This window comes from Anomaloglossus baeobatrachus, chromosome 2 (genome assembly GCF_048569485.1).
Source record: "Anomaloglossus baeobatrachus isolate aAnoBae1 chromosome 2, aAnoBae1.hap1, whole genome shotgun sequence".
In the NCBI taxonomy this organism is placed as follows: Eukaryota; Metazoa; Chordata; class Amphibia; order Anura; family Aromobatidae; genus Anomaloglossus; species Anomaloglossus baeobatrachus.
The window spans coordinates 328,021,201-328,043,041 of NC_134354.1; the positions used below are offsets into that span (position 1 = coordinate 328,021,201).

General features: G+C 44.3%; 1 protein-coding gene across 5 annotated transcripts in view; it reads right to left on the reverse strand.

Annotated features, from left to right (window-relative positions):
* Positions 1-21,841, reverse strand: part of DHDDS (dehydrodolichyl diphosphate synthase subunit) — a 178,596-nt gene that overhangs the window by 88,581 nt on the left and 68,174 nt on the right. For all 5 annotated transcript variants that reach the window (XM_075333894.1, XM_075333893.1, XM_075333892.1 and 2 more), the window contains one exon: positions 164-280. In XM_075333894.1, coding sequence (XP_075190009.1) covers positions 164-280 — 117 coding nt within the window. The remainder of the gene's footprint in view (positions 1-163; positions 281-21,841) is intronic.

The window sequence follows — 21,841 nt, forward strand, 5'->3', positions numbered from 1 at the left end:
ACTGAAATGAAGCAACTCCAATTCTTGTGCACAGAAATTTTCATTGAGAACTAAATTTTTTTCACTTGAATTGTTAAAGCATTCAGCCTGGGCATGCATGGAATCTTCATGACTTATTTGACATTCTCTTTTGTTACAAGGGATTGCTGGTCTAAACACTTACTTGGAGTAAGCCTTGGTTTCCAGAACTGCATGTGCAATAAGCTTCTGGATGTCTTCAGGAAGCAAACTCAAGTCTCCGATTACTCGTATGCAAACTTCATGTTTTTGAAGTTTATTTCTGCAGAAAATATCAATTGAAATGTAAAATGTTCAGTACTTAATTTGGTTGTACTAATAATAGTAATAATAGTAATATTAATAAAAAAATAATTTATATGATAATTCAGTAGTTTTATTAGCAATCCATTAACAGATAGAAAACAACAGCTAGTGATGAAGCATTTTTTAATGTAAAACGTAACGCAGTAACTATACTTTGATGCAGAAAACTATGTTAACACGTAACACAGTACAAGCAATTAAACTTGTCAAGTTAGATGTTAAGAAAGTTTTCTGTAAGATATCTTAAGTACAGAACGGTTCCTTCGCAGTTGGTGCTGGTGTCCTGCATTCAAATCCCACCAAAGGCAACATCTGCAAGGAGTTTGTAGGTTCTTCACGAGTTTGCGTTTGCCTCAGGTGCTCCAATTTCCTTCTACACTGTAAAGATATAGCCAAATGCAACAACAATTCTAATGGCACATGGGTATTTTGGAATTCCGACTATGACATGTTTAAATTTATTTTGTACAGCACGTGTGACAGAAATCAAAGGCTGACAATCTGTGCAAAATTTGTGAATATGTACAAAAATACTTAACAGGTTCTTACCCTCTTCACTACCTTTGATGTAGCTATATCCACTTCCTATGGTGTACAGTTACGTTATGGTAATAATGCTGCCGCAATATCTGAAGGTATCTGCTGTATTTGCAGTGCACATGGACTGGTCACCACGGAGGGGTTTTGCCACCCCCCTACAAGTACAATAACAGCAATTACAATGTTTTGGCAAATTAAATTGCTTGAAACATTAATGTCTAAGCTATGATCAGTGCTGTTACACAACAGAGTATTTTAGACTGTGCCACCACTTCTGCTTCTGATTGAAGAGCTGAAGAACAATAGATTGTTCCTGACCTATTAGTGTCTCCTGCTTTTTTTTTTCTCTAATCAACTCCGATCCCTCTCTTCCCCCTTTTACACCCTTTCTTCCTGTACCTAACCCCTTCCCCATTCCGTTGCCGAGCGCTGATCAGTACTTGATGGAACAATTTTTTTGCATTTTTTTTCCTTTGCAAATACCTTAATGTATGCATCCTGCAGCTGCTGAGCACTAATTAGTGACGCACATAACTGATTGGTATTGAGTTGTTTGTTTTTTAAAAGTGTAAAAAAAAAAAAAAAAAAAAAGAAATAAAAAGAATAATTTAAAATTAGTTAGATTTGTTGATAGGGATAGACAGGACCGTAAACAGTAATAATATGCTGTAGTACTTTGTGTACACTACAGTATTTTTTAGAAAAATATAATCACAATTAGCGTCAGATAGTTGTGGGCGCCCAGTTTTTGTTTGTATTATTTTTTTTACTTATATCTGTAATTGTATCAGAATTTTAGTGGAATTATAATACATTTTTTTTCTATTACTATATAGAATCAAAATTAGCATCAGATAGTTGCGTGCACTCAGCCGTTTATTTTCCCTGACATCCACTTAGTAATTGTAGTTTTAGAATTTTAGTGAAAAATTATTGCACTAATACTACAGTTTTTTTCAACTGCATAGAATTATAATGGGTTAATGAGGATCTGGGCTGACTTCTCTGCCTGACCCTCCCTGCCCCAGACCCTAGTTTAACACTAGAAGTCCCAGAGAGGGGTCGTTTAACATTTCTACCTTTGGAACCCAGAGACGGGTTGAATGACCTGAAGGATTTACGGGTTGAATGACCTGAAGGATTTTAGCTAACATCCTATAATCACCGTCTTTTGTTCTGTAATTAAGGCCACTACTGTCGCACCATAGGAGGTTGTTATTTTCCATTGAGTTTAGCCATTTAGTTTCTAGTTAGTTCTATTCAGTTTATTCAGTTTGATTTGACCCTCTTTCCGGACTTCAGGGGGGAGCTCGAAATTTCTGGGACTTCTAGTGTTAAAAGCTCTTCCATCTGTCTGATATTTTTTTCCCCCCCAGCAAAGCTGCACCCTCCCCATTGAAGTGCAGCCCATCCCTAGAGCCTGTAGATGACAGAGACGTCAGCCCAGTTCTCCATGAACCCATCATAATTCTATGCAGTTAAAAAAAACAAAACAAAAAAAAACAAAACTGTAGAATGATTACTGCAAATGCAAGAAGTCTTGTATACAAAATGAATGAGTTGGTGACTCTTATGTCAACCATGGATTATGATGTTGTGGGCATAAGGGAAACCTGGCTGGATAAGACAAACACAAAGTTACACCACATTCAGAAAGTACAGGACAAACAAAAAAAGGTGACGTGGTGTGTATATTTATCAAATCTAGTTTAAAACCTTTGCTCAATGATGACATTGGGGAAAGCTGCAACAATGTAGCGTCAGGATGCCTAAATGTACACCGGGAGGGCAATAAGGCCGGTTTCAGACATCCGTGTTTCAGGTACGTGTGACATCCATTTTTAAACACGGATGCCACACATACAAATGATATTCTGTCGTGTTACTCACACTGACATGTTTTCACATGGACCGTGTGACCCCTCATGGCCCCACACGCACACACTGAGACATGTCAGTTTTTTATCCGGCAGCACGAGTGTCACACGGGTCGCACAATGATGTGATACGTGTGTAAAACGTACCGCAGAAAACACAGGTTTTTGAAATAAAAAGATTTTTCTATATTCACCTGTATCCAGCATTGATTTCTTCTGCTCTGCTGCCTCCCGCTTCTGACCCCCGCTCATTATTATCATTAATTATTCACTGCACTGAAATGCTGGAAGCCGGAGCATTGGGGGACAGCGCTGGGTACAGCATCGCTAATGACAGGTGAGTTTCCAGCAAGGTCATCAGATTTCCCAATGAACTTGGAAGACAAATCTCCATCCCAGTCTCAGGTCTTTTGCAGACTCCAACAGGTTTTCTTCAAGAATGGTCCTGTATTTGGCTCCATCCATCTTCCCATCAATTTTAACCATCTTCCCTCTCCCTGCTGAAGAAAAGCAGGCCCAAACAATGATGCTGCCACCACCATGTTTGACAATGGGGATGGTGTGTTAAGGGTTATGAGCTGTGTTGCTTTTATGCCAAACATATCGTTTGGCATTGTGCCCAAATAGTTCAATTTTGGTTTCATCTGACCAGAGCACCTTCTTTCACATGTTTGGTGTGTTTCCCAGGTGGCTTGTGGAAAACTTTAAACAACACTCTTTATGGATATCTTTGAGAAATGACTTTCTTCTTGCCATCCTTCCATAAAGGCCAGATTTGTGCAGTGTACGACTGATTGTTATCCTATGGACAGACTCTCCCACCTCAGCTGTAGATCTCTGCAGTTCATCCAGAGTGATCATGGGCCTCTTGGCTGTATCTCTGATCAGTCTTCTTCTTGTTTGAGATGAAAGTTTGGATGGATGGCCGGGTCTTGGTACACTTGCAGTGGTATGATACTCCTTCCATTTTAATATGTTAGCTCGCACAGTGCTTCTTGGGATGTTTAAAGTTCTGGAAATCTTTTTGTAACCAAATCCGGCTTTAAACTTCTCCACAACAGTATCACAGACCTGCCTGTTGTGTTCATTGGTCTTCATGATGCTCTCTGTGCTTTAAACAGAACACAGACTATCACAGAGCAGGTGCATTTATATGGAGACTTGATTACACACAGGTGGCTTATATTTATCATCATCAATCATTTAGGACAACATTGGATCATTCAGACATCCTCAATGAACTTCTCGAGTGAAAGTAAAGGAGCCGAATAATATTGCACGCCACAATTTTCAGTATATTATTTTTTACAAAAGCTTAAAATAAGCAATAAATTTCGTTCAACTTTACAAGTGTGTCTTACTTGTTGTTGATTCTTCACCATAAAATGAAAAATTTTTATGTTTGAAGCCTGAAATGTGGAAAAAGGTTGAAAAATTCAAGGGGGCCGAATACTTTCACAAGGCACTACATATACAGTATATATATATATATATATATATATATATATATATATATATATATATATATATATATATATATATATATATACACACACGAAATATATGCAAAATATATACAGTACAGACCAAAAGTTTGGACACACCTCATTCAAAGCAGAGTTTTCTTTATTTTCATGACTCTGAAAATTGTAGTCACATTGAAGGCATCAAAACTATGAATTAACACATGTGGAATGAAATACTTAAACAAACGTGAAACAACTGCAAATATGTCTTATATTCTAGGTTCTTCAAAGTAGCCACCTTTTGCTTTGATTACTGCTTTGCACACTCTTGGCATTCTCTTGATGAGCTTCAAGAGGTAGTCACCGGAAATGGTTTTAACTTCACAGGTGTGCCCTGTCAGGTTTAATAAGTGGGATTTCTTGCCTTATAAATGGGGTTGGGACCATCAGTTGTGTTGTGCAGAAGTCTGGTGGATACACAGCTGATTAGTCCTACTGAATAGACTGTTAGCTGCTTTTTTCTTGCCATAATACAAATTCTAAGTAAAGAAAAATGAGTGGCCATCATTACTTTAAGAAAAATCAATTCAGACATAGAAATATACGCAAAATTGATTGCTAATAGGTTAAAAAACATATTACCGGAAATTGTAAATGACCAAATGGGGTTTGTAGAAGGCAGACAGGCACCTGATGCGACCAGAAGAATTATAAATTTGATTACCCATATTAGGAAACATAAAATACCATCTATATTATTAGCACTAGATGCAGAAAAAGCCTTTGATCGCCTCAATTGGACTTACCTTAAATTCACCCTACTAAAATTTGGTTTTGATTCCCAAGCTATTGAAGCCATTATGGCCCTTTATACTTACCCCTCAGCAAAAATGTATTCTAATAATCATTTATCCTCCACCTTTAAAATCACAAACGGAACGCGCCAAGGTTGCCCTTTATCCCCTTCATTATTTGTCTTAGCCATTGAACCTTTAGCAAAACTTTTAAGGAATTATCCCAATGTGAGAGGTATACAAACCTCTGTTCAACAACACAAAATTAGTCTATATGCGGTTGATGTCCTTCTCTCCTTATCAAGTCCAATTATCTCCATTAAAGAAACCCAAAAATTTTTAGACCAATTCTCAGCAGCCTCATACTATAAACTTAACATAGAAAAATCTAAAATTATGTCCTTTTTCCTAGATGAAGTAAGCATACATTCTATCCAATCCACTAAATTTACATGGGAAAAGGAGTCGTTTACATATCTGGGTATACAAATTACTAACAGTCTGGAAACTCTCATTGATACAAACATGAGAAATCTTACAGATATAATAAAAAATAAATCTTCCAACATTATTAAAAAAGAAATTACATAGCTAGGTAAAATTATATCCCTAAAAATGATAATACTAACAAAAATTCTATATTACTTCAGAGCGATTCCTTTAACTATCCCAGCCAAACACTTCAGTAATTTACAAGGTATACCAAGTAATTTTATATGGAATAAAAAGAAACCTAGAATTAGCAACAATGTTTTAATGAAACATAAAAAAAGAGGTGGCTAGAGTTTACCTAACCTAGTTGGCTATTATGAAACAAATATAATTAAACAAAGTCGTAATTGGATCATCAATAATTATTCAGTATCTTGGATGTACTTGGAATTATCTTTGAATAATTACTCCTCTCTAGGCCAACTTATCCTACTTCATATTCAAAACCCCAATTTACCTTACCTCCTTTCTCAACTATATCATCCACACTATTAGTATGGAAAAACCTTTGTAAAAAGAAGAAAAAAAAAACAAAAATATACTCAAATTAAACATTTCCCTATACAATTTTTGACATATTTATCAAAAACAGAAATTCCAAAACAATGGACACAACAAGGTATAAAATATATTCAGGATATACATGATGGTTCAGACTTTGTTTCATTTCTGGACCTAAAAATTAAATATAAACTACTTGACCCAGACTTTAAACTTCCGTTAACTTTGAGATATTCCCTCTCAAAACTTTTAAAAAAAAATCTGACATCCCAGAAATAGTTAGTGCTCTTTTTTTGTAATCTAAAAGACAACATTTGGAACACCAGACAACTTTATAATTTTTTCAATAATGATCTAAAATTTGAAAAGCTACATTATATGGTAAAATGGGAGAAGAATTTAAATATAGAAATTCCTAAGGAGAAATGGATTTTCTCTTTAAAAGCGACATATTCTTCTAACATTTATTCCTTATTGCACAAATCATTTTATAAGCTACTGACTCGCTGGTATTACACGCCGGCAATACTTAATAAAATGAATAATAAAATTTCCCCCCTTTGCTGGAGAGGATGTAAAAATAAAAAGGCACACTCCTACACATTCTGGGAATGCCCAAAAATACGAAACATTTGGACAGAAGCTACTAATTTGATAAATAAAATTACTCATTCTAAAATTAAAATAACACCTCAAATGGCTCTACTCTCAATGGACCTAGAATCCATTAACCCTTGTCATACTCCAATTATTATACATATTCTCCTCATAATAAAAAATTCCATTGCAGCAAATTGGAATAGTGGCAATATACCAAATATAATGGAAATTAACAACAAGCTGATACTACATCACAAATTTGAAAGGAAACCTGCTATAACTCATTCGGCTCTTACCATAAAAGATGGGGAGTATGGTTAGACAATTTAATAGATACTGGATGACTATTGAATCCCAAATATATAGGTTGACTTCTACTACTCTCTGACAGTCTTATAAATTTATAGATTTTCTCAAAGAGACTCTACTCCAAAGATACAAAAACCTCTGTTCCTCCCTACCCAACCCTCTCTCTCTTTTTCTATCTTTTCTCCTTTCATTCTTTTCTTTACTCTTATTTTTTTTTTCCCCTCCTTCGTTACTTAAGGTTAATTCTCCCTTTTACTACTTACCCTTCCCACCTTTTTTCCTTGATCTTTCCCAGGTTTGCCCCAATAAAGTTGTTCTTCCCGAATTTATCCTCCCTAACCCCTCCTTCCTTACCCCCTATATATACTAAATGGTTAATGTAAGAATACTTATAATGTAGTCGAACAAATTTACTAATGAAATTAATTCTGTTTTATTTGTTCAAATAAAAATGATTGAAAATCAGACTGGTCACGTGGTATGACGTCATTGAAGGTCCTGTAAGTCCAGCGTTGATTACCGGGCGGCATAGAAATGATTGATCGCGGAGGCAGAAGCGGCCGGGTTACAATCTGCAGGGTGACAATCTGCAGGACGCGTCGCAGGACATGTAAGTATGATCATAATGTTTTTTTCAATGTGTGCACTTTTTACAGCCCCTGGACCCAGTGGCGTAGCAAGTGCTTTTGCCGCCCGGGGAGGTTGTCAAATTTTCCCCCTTCGTTGGCAGTTGATAAGGGTACTTTCACACTTGCGTTAGTCGCAATCCACGTTAACGGCTTGCGCTGTTTCCCATAGACTTGTATAGACGACGGATTGCGACTAATGTAATGCGACTAATGACTAAACTTATGTTTATTAATTGAAATCAATGTTTGTCTCTCTCTCTCGGCGGCCGAACGATTAGCTTTTGAGAACGATCGCCCGGCTTTTGTGAACTATCAGCTGATCGCCCGGCGGCCGGCTTTTGAGAGCGATCAGCTGGGTGATTAGCTGATCGTTCACAATAGCCTGCCGCCGGTAAAACAGTTAAAAAAAAACCAAAACGTATCGTTTTTCAGCATCGGTCAGTCTCTCTCTGTCGGTGGGTCTGTCGGTCGGTCTCTCTCTCTGTCTGTCTCTCCCTCTCACCCCTCTCTCCCTCTCTCTCATACTCACCGATCACCGGCGTGGTGCTGCAAGGCTGTCACAAAGCTCCGGCGGCTTTTACTCTTTTGAAAATGCCGGCCGCTTATTATTCCATTTGTATTCCCTGCTTCCCCCGCCCACCGGCGCCTATGATTGGTTACAGTCAGACACGCCCCCACGCTGAGTGACAGCTGATTCACTGCAACCAATCACAGCCACCGCTGGGCGAATCTATATCTTGCAGAACAATAAATTAAAAAAAACTAAAAACTAAAACAAAACACGGCGTGCGGTCCCCCCCTCCCTAATTTTCATACCACACGGCTGAAGGCTGGTATTCTCAGGATGGGGAGCCCCATGTTATGGGGAGCCCCCTAGCCTAAAAATATCAGCCAACAGCCACCCGGAATTGCAGCATCCATTAGATGCGACAGTCCCGGGACTCTACCCGGCTCATCCCGAATTGCCCTAGTACGGTAGCAATCGGGGTAATAAGGAGTTAATGGCAGGCCATAGCTGCCACTAAGTCCTAGGTTAATAATAATAATGATAATAATAATAATAATAAAAAAAAAAATAGTTTTATTTCTATAGCGCCAACATATTCCGCAGCGCTTTACAATTCAGAGGGGACATGTACAGACAATTTGAGACAATACAAAATAACAAAATTAAGATACCAGGAGGAGTCAGGGCCCTGCTCGTAAGCTTACAGTCTATGAGGAAATAGGGGAGGCACAAAAGCTTGTTTAATGATTAAGGTTTATCATGGCAGGCGTCTATGAGACACCCCCATGATTAACCTGTAGCGAAAGTAAATAAACCCAAAACAACGAAAAATCCTTTATTTGAAATAAAAGACAAAAAAAACACCGTTTCCCTACTTTATTAGTCCCCAAATACCACTCCAGGTCCGGCGTAATCCACATGAGGTCCCACGACGCTTTCAGCTCTGCTACATCGGAAGCTGACAGGAGCAGCAGTAGAACACCGCCGCACCTGTGAGCTCCACGCAGAAACTGAAGTGAATCGCGCTGTCAGCAGGGACGTTACTGAGGTAGTGACGGTGTGTGCGGTGATGATGGGGGCCGTAGTGCCTGGTGGTGTGCGGTGATGATGGGGGCGGTCACTGATGATGGGTTGCTACGCCACTGCCTGGACTCAATCTGGACCCGATCTGTAACACGTGCTTTCCAGGAAAGTTTGTGATCGGGATCATGCACACGATCACTATGTGATCGGTACTATCCCCGATCTTTACAGATCGGGATCGCCCATCCCTATCCATGACTCCAACTTTGACAGAGTTTGCAAAATTCATCTGGTCACTTATCAATTGGTGTACATTCGTCAAAAGGGACATCTGTGAAGATAACACCCTAATATACTTGAAAGGAATGCTTAAATATAGCAACACTTGCCCAATAAGAGGGTTAGGTATGGAATAATATTGTACAAACAAGATTTAGGGTTTGTTTTTTTTCTTGTTTAAAGGGAAGGAGTCCTGGATTCAATCACCTGAATGCCCCCCTGTCCTGGGATTGTGAGTGGGAAAATTTTGTGGGAATTGGTGCACCGACTGCTGGATCAGGGTTATTACCTCTGCGTAGATAATTTCTACATTAGAATCCCACTCTTCAAAATCACTCTTTACCAGACCTACTGCAGCTTGCGGTACTGTGTGCAAAAAACAGAGGGGCCTCCCTAAGTCACTACATGGACAGCGGCTCAGAAAGGGTGAGAGCAGTGCCCAATGTAGCAACAAGATCCTGGTGGTAAAGTAGAAGGACGTCCTTTTACAATATATGATCCTTTTATAATACATGGTAATGATAACCCCCACCACTGTACAAAGTACATCTACACAGGTCCCCAATCCAGAAAGTGTCCTATAACACTTACGTGCTATCATAATGTGCAGGCCGAACTGGCATATTCCTTCAGTTTCAGGAAGTAGTGATCAGCACGGTGGTTCAGTGGTTAGCACTGCAGTCTTGCAGCGCTGGGGTCCTGGGTTCAATTCCCACCAAGGACACCATCTGCAAGGAGTTTGTATGTTCTCCCCATGTTTGCGTGGGTTTCCTCCCACACTCCAAAAACATACAGTTAGGGACCTTAGATTGTGAGCCCCAATGGGGACAGTGCTGCCAATGTATGTAAAGTGCTATGGACTTACTAGCACTATATAAATAAATAAATCATTATTATTACTATCATCATCATAACTACAGATGGGCTAACCCGCAGATGTTCGGCTGGACTTTTATCTCAAAGTCTGGTACGGGACCGAACTTGAACCCAAACTTCAGCTCGGAACCGAAACCCCATAAAAGTTTATGGGGACCCGAACTTGTGCGCTGTAAAATGGTAGTAGTACAGGCTAGGGGGCTTAAAAAAAAAAAAAAAGTACAATGGGGATAAAAGTAGGTCAATTAAACTTACCCTCTTTCTCCAAGTTATTAACACCAAAAACAACCCAACAGGTCCAACGTAATCCACATCACCACGATCCTGGCTCTGCTACATCTTAAGGTCGCACTGTGCAGTCACATTAGAAAATGCGACTGAGCACTGCCCCAGGAAGCCATAGCTGTGAGTAAGGACGTCAGTGAGTTCACCTGAGGTCAAAGCTGTCAGCTCCCACGGTTCCCCAGTTGTGACCTCAGGTGAATTCAATGCCAGATTACCGAAATTAGGCTATGTGCCAATGTTGAGTATTTGGTTAAGACATTTCTGCACCAAAATCTGCATCTCCTGGCAGAAAAATGCATAGACTTTTTTTGCCAGGAGATGGAGATTGCGTGAAGATATGTCTGCAACCAAAAGCTCAACATGCAACGGTAATTCAGCATTCAGCATTGAATGAGTTCACCTTAGGTGAGTTCACCTGAGGTCACAGCTGAGGTACCGTGGGAACCTACAGCTGTAACCACAGGTGAACTCACTGACGTCACCACTGACACAGCCCCATCAGTGTGTCCTTGACACCTCCGTGAGAGGTCATGTTTTCTAATGACACAGCGCACTACGACCTCAGGATGTAGAAGAGCCGGAATTCTTGTGAGACGTGTGGATTACGTCAGACCTGTAGGGGTGTTTTGGGGGTTAATAAATTGGGAAAAGATGTTTTTTTTTTTGTTTTTTTTTAATAAAGGATTTTTCTGTGTTTTGTGTTTATTTCTTTTTACTTACATGATTAGTAACAGGGGGAGTCTCAGATCCTTACCAATTACTAATCCAGGGCTTCAGGGCACCGACACCGACAGAGAGAGAGACACCGACCGAGAGAGAGAGACACCGACAGAGAGAGAGAGACACAGAGAGACAGAGAGAGAGAGAGAGACACAGAGAGAGAGAGAGAGAGAGAGACACACCGACAGAGAGACACCGACAGAGAGAGAGAGAGAGACACCGACAGAGAGAGAGACACACCGACACAGACAGAGAGAGAGAGAGAGACACACACCGACACAGACAGAGAGAGAGAGACACCGACAGAGAGACACCGACAGAGAGAGAGAGACACCGACAGAGAGAGAGACACCGACAGAGAGAGACACAGAGAGAGAGAGAGAGAGACACAGAGAGAGAGAGAGAGAGAGAGAGAGACACACACCGACAGAGAGACACCGACAGAGAGAGAGAGAGAGAGACACCGACAGAGAGAGAGAGAGACACCGACACAGACAGAGAGAGAGACACACCGACACAGACAGAGAGAGAGAGAGAGACACACCGACACAGACAGAGAGAGAGAGACACCGACAGAGAGACACCGACAGAGAGAGAGAGAGAGACACCGACAGAGAGAGAGAGAGACACCGACACAGACAGAGAGAGAGACACACCGACACAGACAGAGAGAGAGAGAGAGACACACCGACACAGACAGAGAGAGAGAGACACCGACACAGACAGAGAGAGAGAGACACCGACACAGACAGAGAGAGAGAGAGAGACACCGACACAGACAGAGAGAGAGAGAGACACCGACACAGACAGAGAGAGAGAGAGAGACACCGACACAGACAGAGAGAGAGAGAGAGACACCGACACAGAGAGAGAGTGACACCGACACAGAGAGAGAGTGACACCGACACAGACAGAGAGAGAGAGATCCAGACACCGACAGAGAGACAGACAGACAGACATCGACAAACAGACAGAGAGATATTTTCTAACCAGAAAGGAATTTACACATCTGAGCATGCTCTGCTGCTAAAAGACTGAAACGTCGACGGAATTCGTCATTTGACGGATTCAGGCGCCCATAGCCTTCCATTATAACCAACGACGGATGCCGACTGAATCCTGTGCACGGCGTTTTTTCGACGCTACAAAAAAAAAAAAAGTTACATTCTGCATTGCTTCAGCCCGGCGGTCAGTCACAAAGCAGAGGCAATGCAGGGCCATCAGTCGCAATCCGTCGTTAATACAATTCTATGGGTAAAAAATGTAATCCTGCAAAATATTTTGCCGGATACCGTATTTCCTCAAGGTGATGGATTGTGACTGATGCAAAACAACGGAAGTGTGAAAGCAGCCTAAGTGAACATTTGCTTGTGCCTACAGTTCATGAGGGGGAGGGAGGGGTCCCTCCTAGGTCTTTGAGCAGTGAAAACATATTTGCTTACGATATTTTCATGACACGTAGCAATACACAAATAATAGAAGTTATTTGGCTCGAATACTCCAAACCCGAATATTTGACTATACGCCCATCTCTATTGATCATGGACAAAATTGCAGCGATTTCTGCTGTGTGCAATTTGCTTAAAAACGAATGGAAACTGCATTTGGCGAATGTTCACACATATCTCTGGATGGCCATGGTGTAGAACAAAATTTATGGGAGAGAGAAACAGTGAATATTCATAAGATGTAACCCCTTCACGACCATGGACGGAAAGATCCGTCATGGTGCCCTAGGCCTTAACGACCAAGGACGGATCTTTCCGTCATGGCGGAATCACGGCACCGGAGCCTCCGGTGACTGCAATCGGTTAACACAAACCGCAGATTCGGGGAGGAGGGGACCTGTTCCTGACCTCAGGAGGGGTGGTGCCTCCTCCCCGGACCTACGGAGGCTGTGATTGGCTGACGAACGCCGCTCAATTAATCACAGCCACTGTAATGTTCCAGCCATTTACAGTGACTGAAACATTGAAATCCAGCCCTGACAAGTGCAGCTGTAGCACTTGCCATTGGCTGGAGCTGGGTGACCTCACTGGATCACCCTCCCCCAGCTCCAGTAGCTCTGATTGGAGAGATCGGCCTTGTGACCGATCTCTCCAATCACAGTGGACCTGTTGCCAGTGACCGCCCCCATCAGCTTCACTTCCCTGCAGCACGCCAGCACAGTGAGTGTACACAGTGCAATGGCAGGGCGACATGCTCCGGTCCTATGCTGTTATGGGACCGGAGCATGGCACCCGGAAGTTGCCGCGCTGCCATTCCACTGTATGAAACCGGCGAAAAGCCTCCCAATCCGCCGCCGCCACCCTCCATCTGCCACAGCTCCCCCCGATCTGCTGCCCGGCCCCTCCCCCTCGTGATCAGTGCCTGCCTCCTCACCTCCGTGATGTGCTGCGCGCTCCCTGTCCTACGTTATGTGCTGCCCGGCCCCTCCCCCTCGTGATCGGTGCCCGCCCCCTCTCCTCCGTTATGTGCTGCTCGCCCCCTCCCCTACGTGATGTGCTGCACGCTACCCCCACCTCTCACCCCCGTGGTCGGCTACCCGCCCCCTCCCCTGTCACCCCCGTGATGTGTGCTCCCTCACCTGTCACCCCCGTGATGTGTGCTCCCTCACCTGTCACCCCCGTGATGTGTGCTCCCTCACCTGTCACCCCCATGATGTGTGCTCCCTCCCCTGTCACCTCCGTGATCTGTGCTCCCTCCCGTCACCCCCGTGATCTGTGCTCCCTCACCTGTTACCCCCGTGATCTGTGCTCCCTCACCTGTCACCCCCGTGATCTGTGCTCCCTCACCTGTCACCCCCGTAATCTGTGCTCCCTCACCTGTCACCCCCGTAATCTGTGCTCCCTCACCTGTCACCCCCGTGATCTGTGGTCCCTCACCTGTCACCCCCGTGATCTGTGCTCCCTCACCTGTCACCCCCGTGATCTGTGCACCCTCACCTGTCACCCCCGTGATCTGTGCTCCCTCACCTGTCACCCCCGTGATCTGTGCTCCCTCACCTGTCACCCCCGTGATCTGTGCTCCCTCACCTGTCACCCCCGTGATCTGTGCTCCCTCACCTGTCACCCCCGTGATCTGTGCTCCCTCACCTGTCACCCCCGTGATCTGTGCTCCCTCACCTGTCACCCCCGTGATCTGTGCTCCCTCACCTGTCACCCCCGTGATCTGTGCTCCCTCACCTGTCACCCCCGTGATCTGTGCTCCCTCCCCTGTCACCGCCGTGATGTGTGCTCCCTCACCCGTAACCCCCGTGATGTGTGCTCCCTCACCCGTCACCCCCGTGATGTTTGCTCCCTCACCCGTCACCCCCGTGATCTGTGCTCCCTCACCCGTCACCCCCGTGATCTGTGCTCCCTCACCCCGTGATCTGTGCTCCCTCCCCTGTCACCCCCGTGATCTGTGCTCCCTCCCGTCACCCCCGTGATCTGTGCTCCCTCCCCTGTCACCCCCGTGATCTGTGCTCCCTCCCCTGTCACCCCCGTGATCTGTGCTCCCTCCCCTGTCACCCCCGTGATCTGTGCTCCCTCCCCTGTCACCCCCGTGATCTGTGCTCCCTCACCTGTCACCCCCGTGATCTGTGCTCCCTCCCCTGTCACCGCCGTGATGTGTGCTCCCTCCCCTGTCACCGCCGTGATGTGTGCTCCCTCACCTGTCACCCCCGTGATGTGTGCTCCCTCACCCGTCACCCCCGTGATGTGTGCTCCCTCACCCGTCACCCCCGTGATGTGTGCTCCCTCACCCGTCACCCCCGTGATGTTTGCTCCCTCACCCGTCACCCCCGTGATCTGTGCTCCCTCACCCGTCACCCCCGTGATCTGTGCTCCCTCACCCCGTGATCTGTGCTCCCTCCCCTGTCACCCCCGTGATCTGTGCTCCCTCCCGTCACCCCCGTGATCTGTGCTCCCTCCCCTGTCACCCCCGTGATCTGTGCTCCCTCCCCTGTCACCCCCGTGATCTGTGCTCCCTCCCCTGTCACCCCCGTGATCTGTGCTCCCTCCCCTGTCACCCCCGTGATCTGTGCTCCCTCCCCTGTCACCCCCGTGATCTGTGCTCCCTCACCTGTCACCCCCGTGATCTGTGCTCCCTCACCTGTCACCCCCGTGATCTGTGCTCTGCTCACCTGTCTCCCCCCGTGATCTGCGCTGCGCTCCCTCTCCCACCTCTCACCCTCCCCGATCTGCTGCCTCCATCTCCTGTGATCCTGCTGCTTAGATCCATCCTGTAGGGTAACTATCCCCAATCTCACCTCCCACTCCCCTTCCCTCCCATCCCCCCTTCCCCCCATCCTCTGCCACTTCTGCATCCACTGTGCCCCCTCCCATCCGCCCCCACCCTATCCCAGCTGCCGCCGTCTCACATTCACAGATGCTCCCTTTATATGCCGCTGCCCCCCCATCTGCCGCTGTTCTGATCCATCCTGTAAGTATTGTTCGTGGCTCTTTTCTAACTATCCCCAATCGCATCTCCCACTCCCTCTCCCCCCCCTCCCATCCCCCCCTTCCCCCCATCCTCTGCCGCTCCTGCATCAACTGCGTCCTCTCCCATCCGCCCCCACCCTATCCCAGCCGCCGCCGTCTCACATTCACAGATGCTCCCTTTATATGCCGCTGCCCCCCCCATCTGCCGCCCCCCATCTGCCGCTGTTCTGATCCATCCTGTAAGTATTGTTTGTGGCTCTTTTCTAACTATCCCCAATTGCATCTCCCACTCCCTCTCCCCCCCCCTCCTCCCCCACCTGCCTGCCGTCAAGTGCTGATCAGCTACGTGATTGGCTGATCAGGTACGTAATTGTTGCTCTAGTTTTTGCTTTTTTTTGTGCACCCCAAATAAAAAAAACAAAAACAAAACATGAACAATTAGGTACCTGATCAGCAATCGTCCTGCAGTCGTACTCGACTTTGGACATGACTTCTTTTTTCCATCCCACCTAGTCCCCCCCCCCCCTTTTTTGCAGAACATTTGTGCGTGCGCCCTATTTTTTTTATATGCCATGGGGGTCTAGTTTCCAAAATGGGGTGACATGTGGTGGAGCTCCACTGTTTCGGTACCTCAGGAAGTCTCCAAACACAACATGGAATACGCTAATTATCCCAGACAATTTTCCGTTTGAAACATCAAATGACGCTCCTTGCATTCTGAGCCCTGCTGTGCACCCAAACATTTGATTTCCACCACATATGAGGTGTCTGTGTACTCAGGAGAAATTGCACAATACATTTTATGGTGCAATTTTTCCTGATACCCTTGTGAAAAAAAAGCTACCTGGTTGAAGTAACAATTTTGTGGTAAAAAAAAATTTTTTTATTTGCACGGCTCAACTCTATTAACTTTTGTGAAGCCCCCAGAGGTTCAAAGTGCTCAATAAACATCTAGATAAATTCCATGAGGTGTCTAGTTTCCAAAATGGGGTCACATGTGGGGGAGCTCCACTGTTTCGGCACCTCAGGGGCTCTCCAAACGCAACATGGTGCGGCTAACGATTCTAGCTAATTTTCTGTTCAAAAAGTCAAATGACGCTCCTTCCCTTCAGAGTCCTGCCGTGCGCCCAAACAGTGTTTTTTCGCCACATATGAGGTATCTGGGTGCTCAGAAGATATTGCCCAACAAATTTTGGGGGTTCATTTAATCCTGCTACCCTTGTGAATATGCAATATTTGAGGCTAAATTAACATTTTTGTTGCAAAAAGTAAAATGTTCATTTTTTCCTTCCACATTGCTTTAGTTACTGTGAAGCAGCTGAAGGGTTAATAACCTTCTTGAATGTGGTTTTGAGTAGCCTGAGGGGTGCCGTTTTTGAAATGGTGTCACTTTTGGGTGTTCTGTGTCATGTAGACCTTTCAAAATCACTTCAAATGTGATGTGGTCCCTAAAAAATGTGGCTTTGTAAATTTTGTTGTAAAAAGGAGAAATTGCTCATAAACTTTGAACCCCTATAACTTCCTTAAATTTTTTTTTTTCCCCCAAATTGTTCTGATGTAAAGTAGACATGTGGGAAATGTTATTTATTAATTATTTTGTGTCATACGTCTCGGTTTTAGAGCATAAAAATTAAAAGTTTGAAAATTACAAAATTTTCGCGAAATTTCCGTTTTTTTCCACAAAGAAACGCAAAAAATATTGGCCTAAATTTACCACTAACATGAAGCCCAATATGACACGAGAAAATCTCAGAATCACCGGGATCCGTTGAAGCGTTCCAGAGTTATAACCTCAAAGTGACACTGGTCAAAATTGCAAAAAATGTCCTGGTCTTTAGGGTCAAAATAGGCTTGGGGCTGAAGGGGTTAATGAACGGATCAGGAAGCAGTGTGACTGCACTGCATGTTTACTTAAAAAAAAAAAAGACTGATGACACATCCTAACTTTTTAATGTGAACAGGTGCAAACTGAATATGAAACATAGTAACAAAAAGGAGACATTTGCACACTGCAGTGCTAAGATATGTGAAACTATGAATATGGGAATATAGACATGCATTACGGCTATGAAAAAACATGTAAAAATTGAGATACTTAGCACACAAAATTAGCCAGATTTGATGTGACCCCAACATCCAGCGGCAAGGCGACCTCATTCTTGTTGGGTCCCTATCAAAATAATGCCTCTGTTTGGGTTAAAAAAAAAACAAACTACAATTTATGGGCAGACAGGAACCTGCAAATAGAGAATTAAAATCGCCTGAGGCTGAAGAGCAGAAGTGCTCAATCTGAAGGCATAACCCTGTAATCTAAAAAAAAAAGACTGATGGCACATCATATCTTTGTAAAATGTGAACAGGTGCAAACAGAATATTAAACATAGTAACAAAAAAGAAACCGTAGCACATTGCAGTGCTAAATTTTTTCATAGCAGTAATGCATTCTGAGTGGGCGAAGCTGCAAGTCAAGTGTGGCTGCAAGGTAAGTGTGTAGCATAGTTAAACACAATAACATAGCTTGACACATGAACATAGTTTGGTGGTATCCTAACTTTTCATTGTTTTTATCTGTACCATTCATTCCCATTTAATATGTGTTCCATGGACAATGCTACCAAGTGTGCGTCTTGTGAAATGTATGCATGCCTTGAACAGCCGTTCGAGGGTGAATATGTCTGTGCTCGATGCCAGTGTGTTATATATTTGGAAGCCCAGGTAATGGATCTAAATAAGCAGCTTCGAACACTCAAGAGCATTGCAAACCTGGAGAGGAGTTTAGAGCTCACTTAGCATGCGCTGGCTGGGGCCAGCGATATGGTAGAGGGTGGAGGTGGGATATTTCAAATCCCAAAAGTAAGTAGCTGGTTAACAGTTAGAAGGAGTAAAAGGAAAAAAAAAAAAGTGTCTGGGAGCCTAATCCTGACCTGGCAGAACCTAATAAATATGCCTGTCTGGCTGATATTGGGGATGCAGTGCCAGGACTAGGATTACTACAGCAGGATGTTGCTTCTAGCAACCAGGAAAACAACTGCTGTAGGCGAGACAGATGTTGGTGGTAGGGGATTCTATAATTAGGTGGTCAGACAAGGTCATCTGTCACCGAGACCAGTGATGCCAGAACAGTGTGTTGTCTGCCGGGTACTCCGGTTCGGCATATTGTGGATCAGATAGACAGATTGCTGGGAGATGGCTGGGGAAAACACAGTGGTCATAGTGCACATTGGTACTAATGACAAAGTTAGAGGCAGGCGGAAGGTCCTTAAAAATGTTTATGGGAAACTAGGAGAGAAGCTGAAGTCCACGACCTCCAAGGTGGTGTTTTCAGAAATACTACCGGTGCCATGAGCGTCACTAGAAAGACAGTGGGAGCTTAGGGAGATAAATACGAGGCTTAGAAATGATGCATGAAGTGCATGAAGGAGGGGTATGGGTTCACGGAGAACTGGGCCGACTTCTCTGTTGGCTCTATGGTGGGGATGGGCTGCAAGTCAATGGGGAAAGTACAGCTTTGATGGGGAAAAATGGTCAGAGGGATGGAGGAGCTTTTACATTAGGATCTGAGGGGAGGAAGGGTAGTTGTGCAAAAAATATAGAGTACACAAAGATTGAGACAGTAGAGGTCAAGGCAGATTCAACGGGGGCAGGAACATGCAAGGAAAGTAGGGAGACAAGGAGTAAGAAACATGTTAATAGTATTAAATGTCTGCTGGCAAATGCAAGAAGTCTTGTAAACAAAATGAATGGAATTGGAGACTCTTATGTCAACAATAGATTACGATGTGGTTTGCATTATGGAAACCTAGCTGGATGAAAGCCATGACTGGGCGACAAACGTAGAGAGTTATACTATTTTCAGGAAGGACAGGAAAGACAAAAAAGGTGGTGTGTATATTAAATCAAATCTTACCTAAGACCTGTGCTTAATGACAACATTGGGTGGAGCTGCAACAATATAGAGTCAGTATGGGTAAACGTACATGAGGAGGGGAGTAACAGAAAGCTGCTAATTGGAGTTTGTTTTACGCCTCCTAACATACCTGAATAAAAAAAAAAAATAAAAAAAAGGTCCGTGGAGCCTCTGTTAGGAGTCTCGACACAGAAAATAGCCAGATATCCCTCCAAGAAGGACCCAGCAAAGGAGTGGCTCTTTTTAAGGAGACCACCATATTAAGTGGCCCATTTAGTCAATATCCAACTCTTTAATGAGCTTAAAGATATGACAAGGGAAATACCAAGGCCAGGTATCCATCCACAGACAGCTGTTTCAGGGTATTGCCCCTCATCAGTGTGGAGTAGGATTCTGGCTAGGTGGGAGCAATGCACCTAGGATTTCACTGTGTTTAGCACCTTTGCTGGCTGCCGGCAGGGTTTTCTCTGGCTGCTCTCCCCGAGATCAGTGATTATTTTCTCTTGCTGGTCTACTAGGCATTGCTCCCACCTAGCCAGAATCCTACTCCACACTGATGAGGGGCAATACCCCGAAACAGCTGTCTGTGGATAGATACCTGGCCTTGCTATTTCCGTTGTTATATTTTTAAACTCGTCACAGAGTTGGATACTGACTAAATGGGCTACTTAATATGGTGGTTATGGTGGTCTCCTTAAAAAGAGCCACTCCTTGGCTGGGTCCTTCCCGGAGGGATATCTGGCTATTTTCTGTGTCGAGACTCCTAACAAAGGCTCCACGGACCTTGATTTGCATACTTCCCAAGGGGCAATGCACCTAGGATTTCACTGTGTTGAGCGACTTTGCTGGCTGCCGGCAGTGTTTTTTCTGGCTGGTCTCCCCGAGATCAGTGATTGTTTTAACATACCTGAACAGGTGGAAGGTAAAATGCTGCAACAAACTGAAAAGGCAGCTACTAATAATAATAATAATAACAACAACTGGGTCCTTATTATTAGGAAATTCAACTATCCAGACATTCAGTGGGACACAGAATCTTCGGGTTGTGCTTAAAGGGAAGGTGTCGCCCCAAAAAGAAAAAAAAAATTTCTTCAATAACTGAAAAAATGTAAAAGTATTAATGTTTTAATGTTTTGTTTAAATATTATGTTTTTAATTGAACAAAATATAACAAAAACAAATTAAAAAGTTTGATATTTTACACTGTTAAACACTAGGGGGAGCAGCTGCTGAAATCCTACAGAAATCCTACTGTAGAACTAGCTCACATTACAACTGCAGTAAAAGTGGGCAGAATCTGCCCTCCGGTGTGTGATGTCACAGCTCCCACTCCAAATCTGGTGTTTCTAAAAGGAAAAGGGAAGATGAATTTTAGGGACACAGTGTGGAGCCATTTTGTTGGAGACCACAAATGTCTAAAGTGTCACCAAGGACAGCTGCATAGTACTCCCCACATAGCGCTCTGCATGCCCCCAGTCCAGCAATACTCTGCCACATGCACGCCCACCCACAATGTTCTGCCACATGCACGCACACAGACAATGCTCTGCCACAAGCGTGCCCGCACGCAATACTTTGCATGCATACACGCCCGCACACAATGCCCTGCATGCACTGCTCTGCATGCACGCTATCCTCTGCATGCCTGCAAGCAACGCCCACACGCAATACTCTGCATGCATGCCCACAGCGGCAAGGAAAGCGGGGGGGGGGGGGGGGGGGGAAGGCAGGCAGCGGCGGCAGCGCGGATGTGGGGAGAGCGGGGGGGTGTCATTGGTGACGGTAGCAGCGGCTCGGGGGGTGGGAGGAGCGGGGGGTATCATTGGAGACGGTAGCAGCGGCTGCGGGGGGAGGGGCGCCGGTACTCACACAGGCCCAGCAGGTGACGGGGGAAGTGCAGCACACAGTATATGCTGTGAGCACAAAGATGGTGCTGATCTCCTCCCTCTGCTGTGATCTGGACAGCCCAGGGGGCGCGCGTCCAGGTCACAGCAAGGAGCTGTCCTGTATTAAGTATAGAGTCGGAGTCCAACCATCAGAGTGAATGCACAGGGGGCTGCAATAAAAGAGGTGAGTAACTGTCGTTAGTTACACACAGCACATCCAAGATGGCAGTCCCCAGTACGTCAGTAAAACGATAATTAAATAAAAAATAAACAAACAGTGAATTTAATTTTGTATTAAAAATACTTGCTTTCATAATCACTATTAATGCAAAAATAAAAAACGCAGCACCTTTTCTTTAAATCTGTAATTTCTTATCTACAAGTCAAGACATTTATCTCTC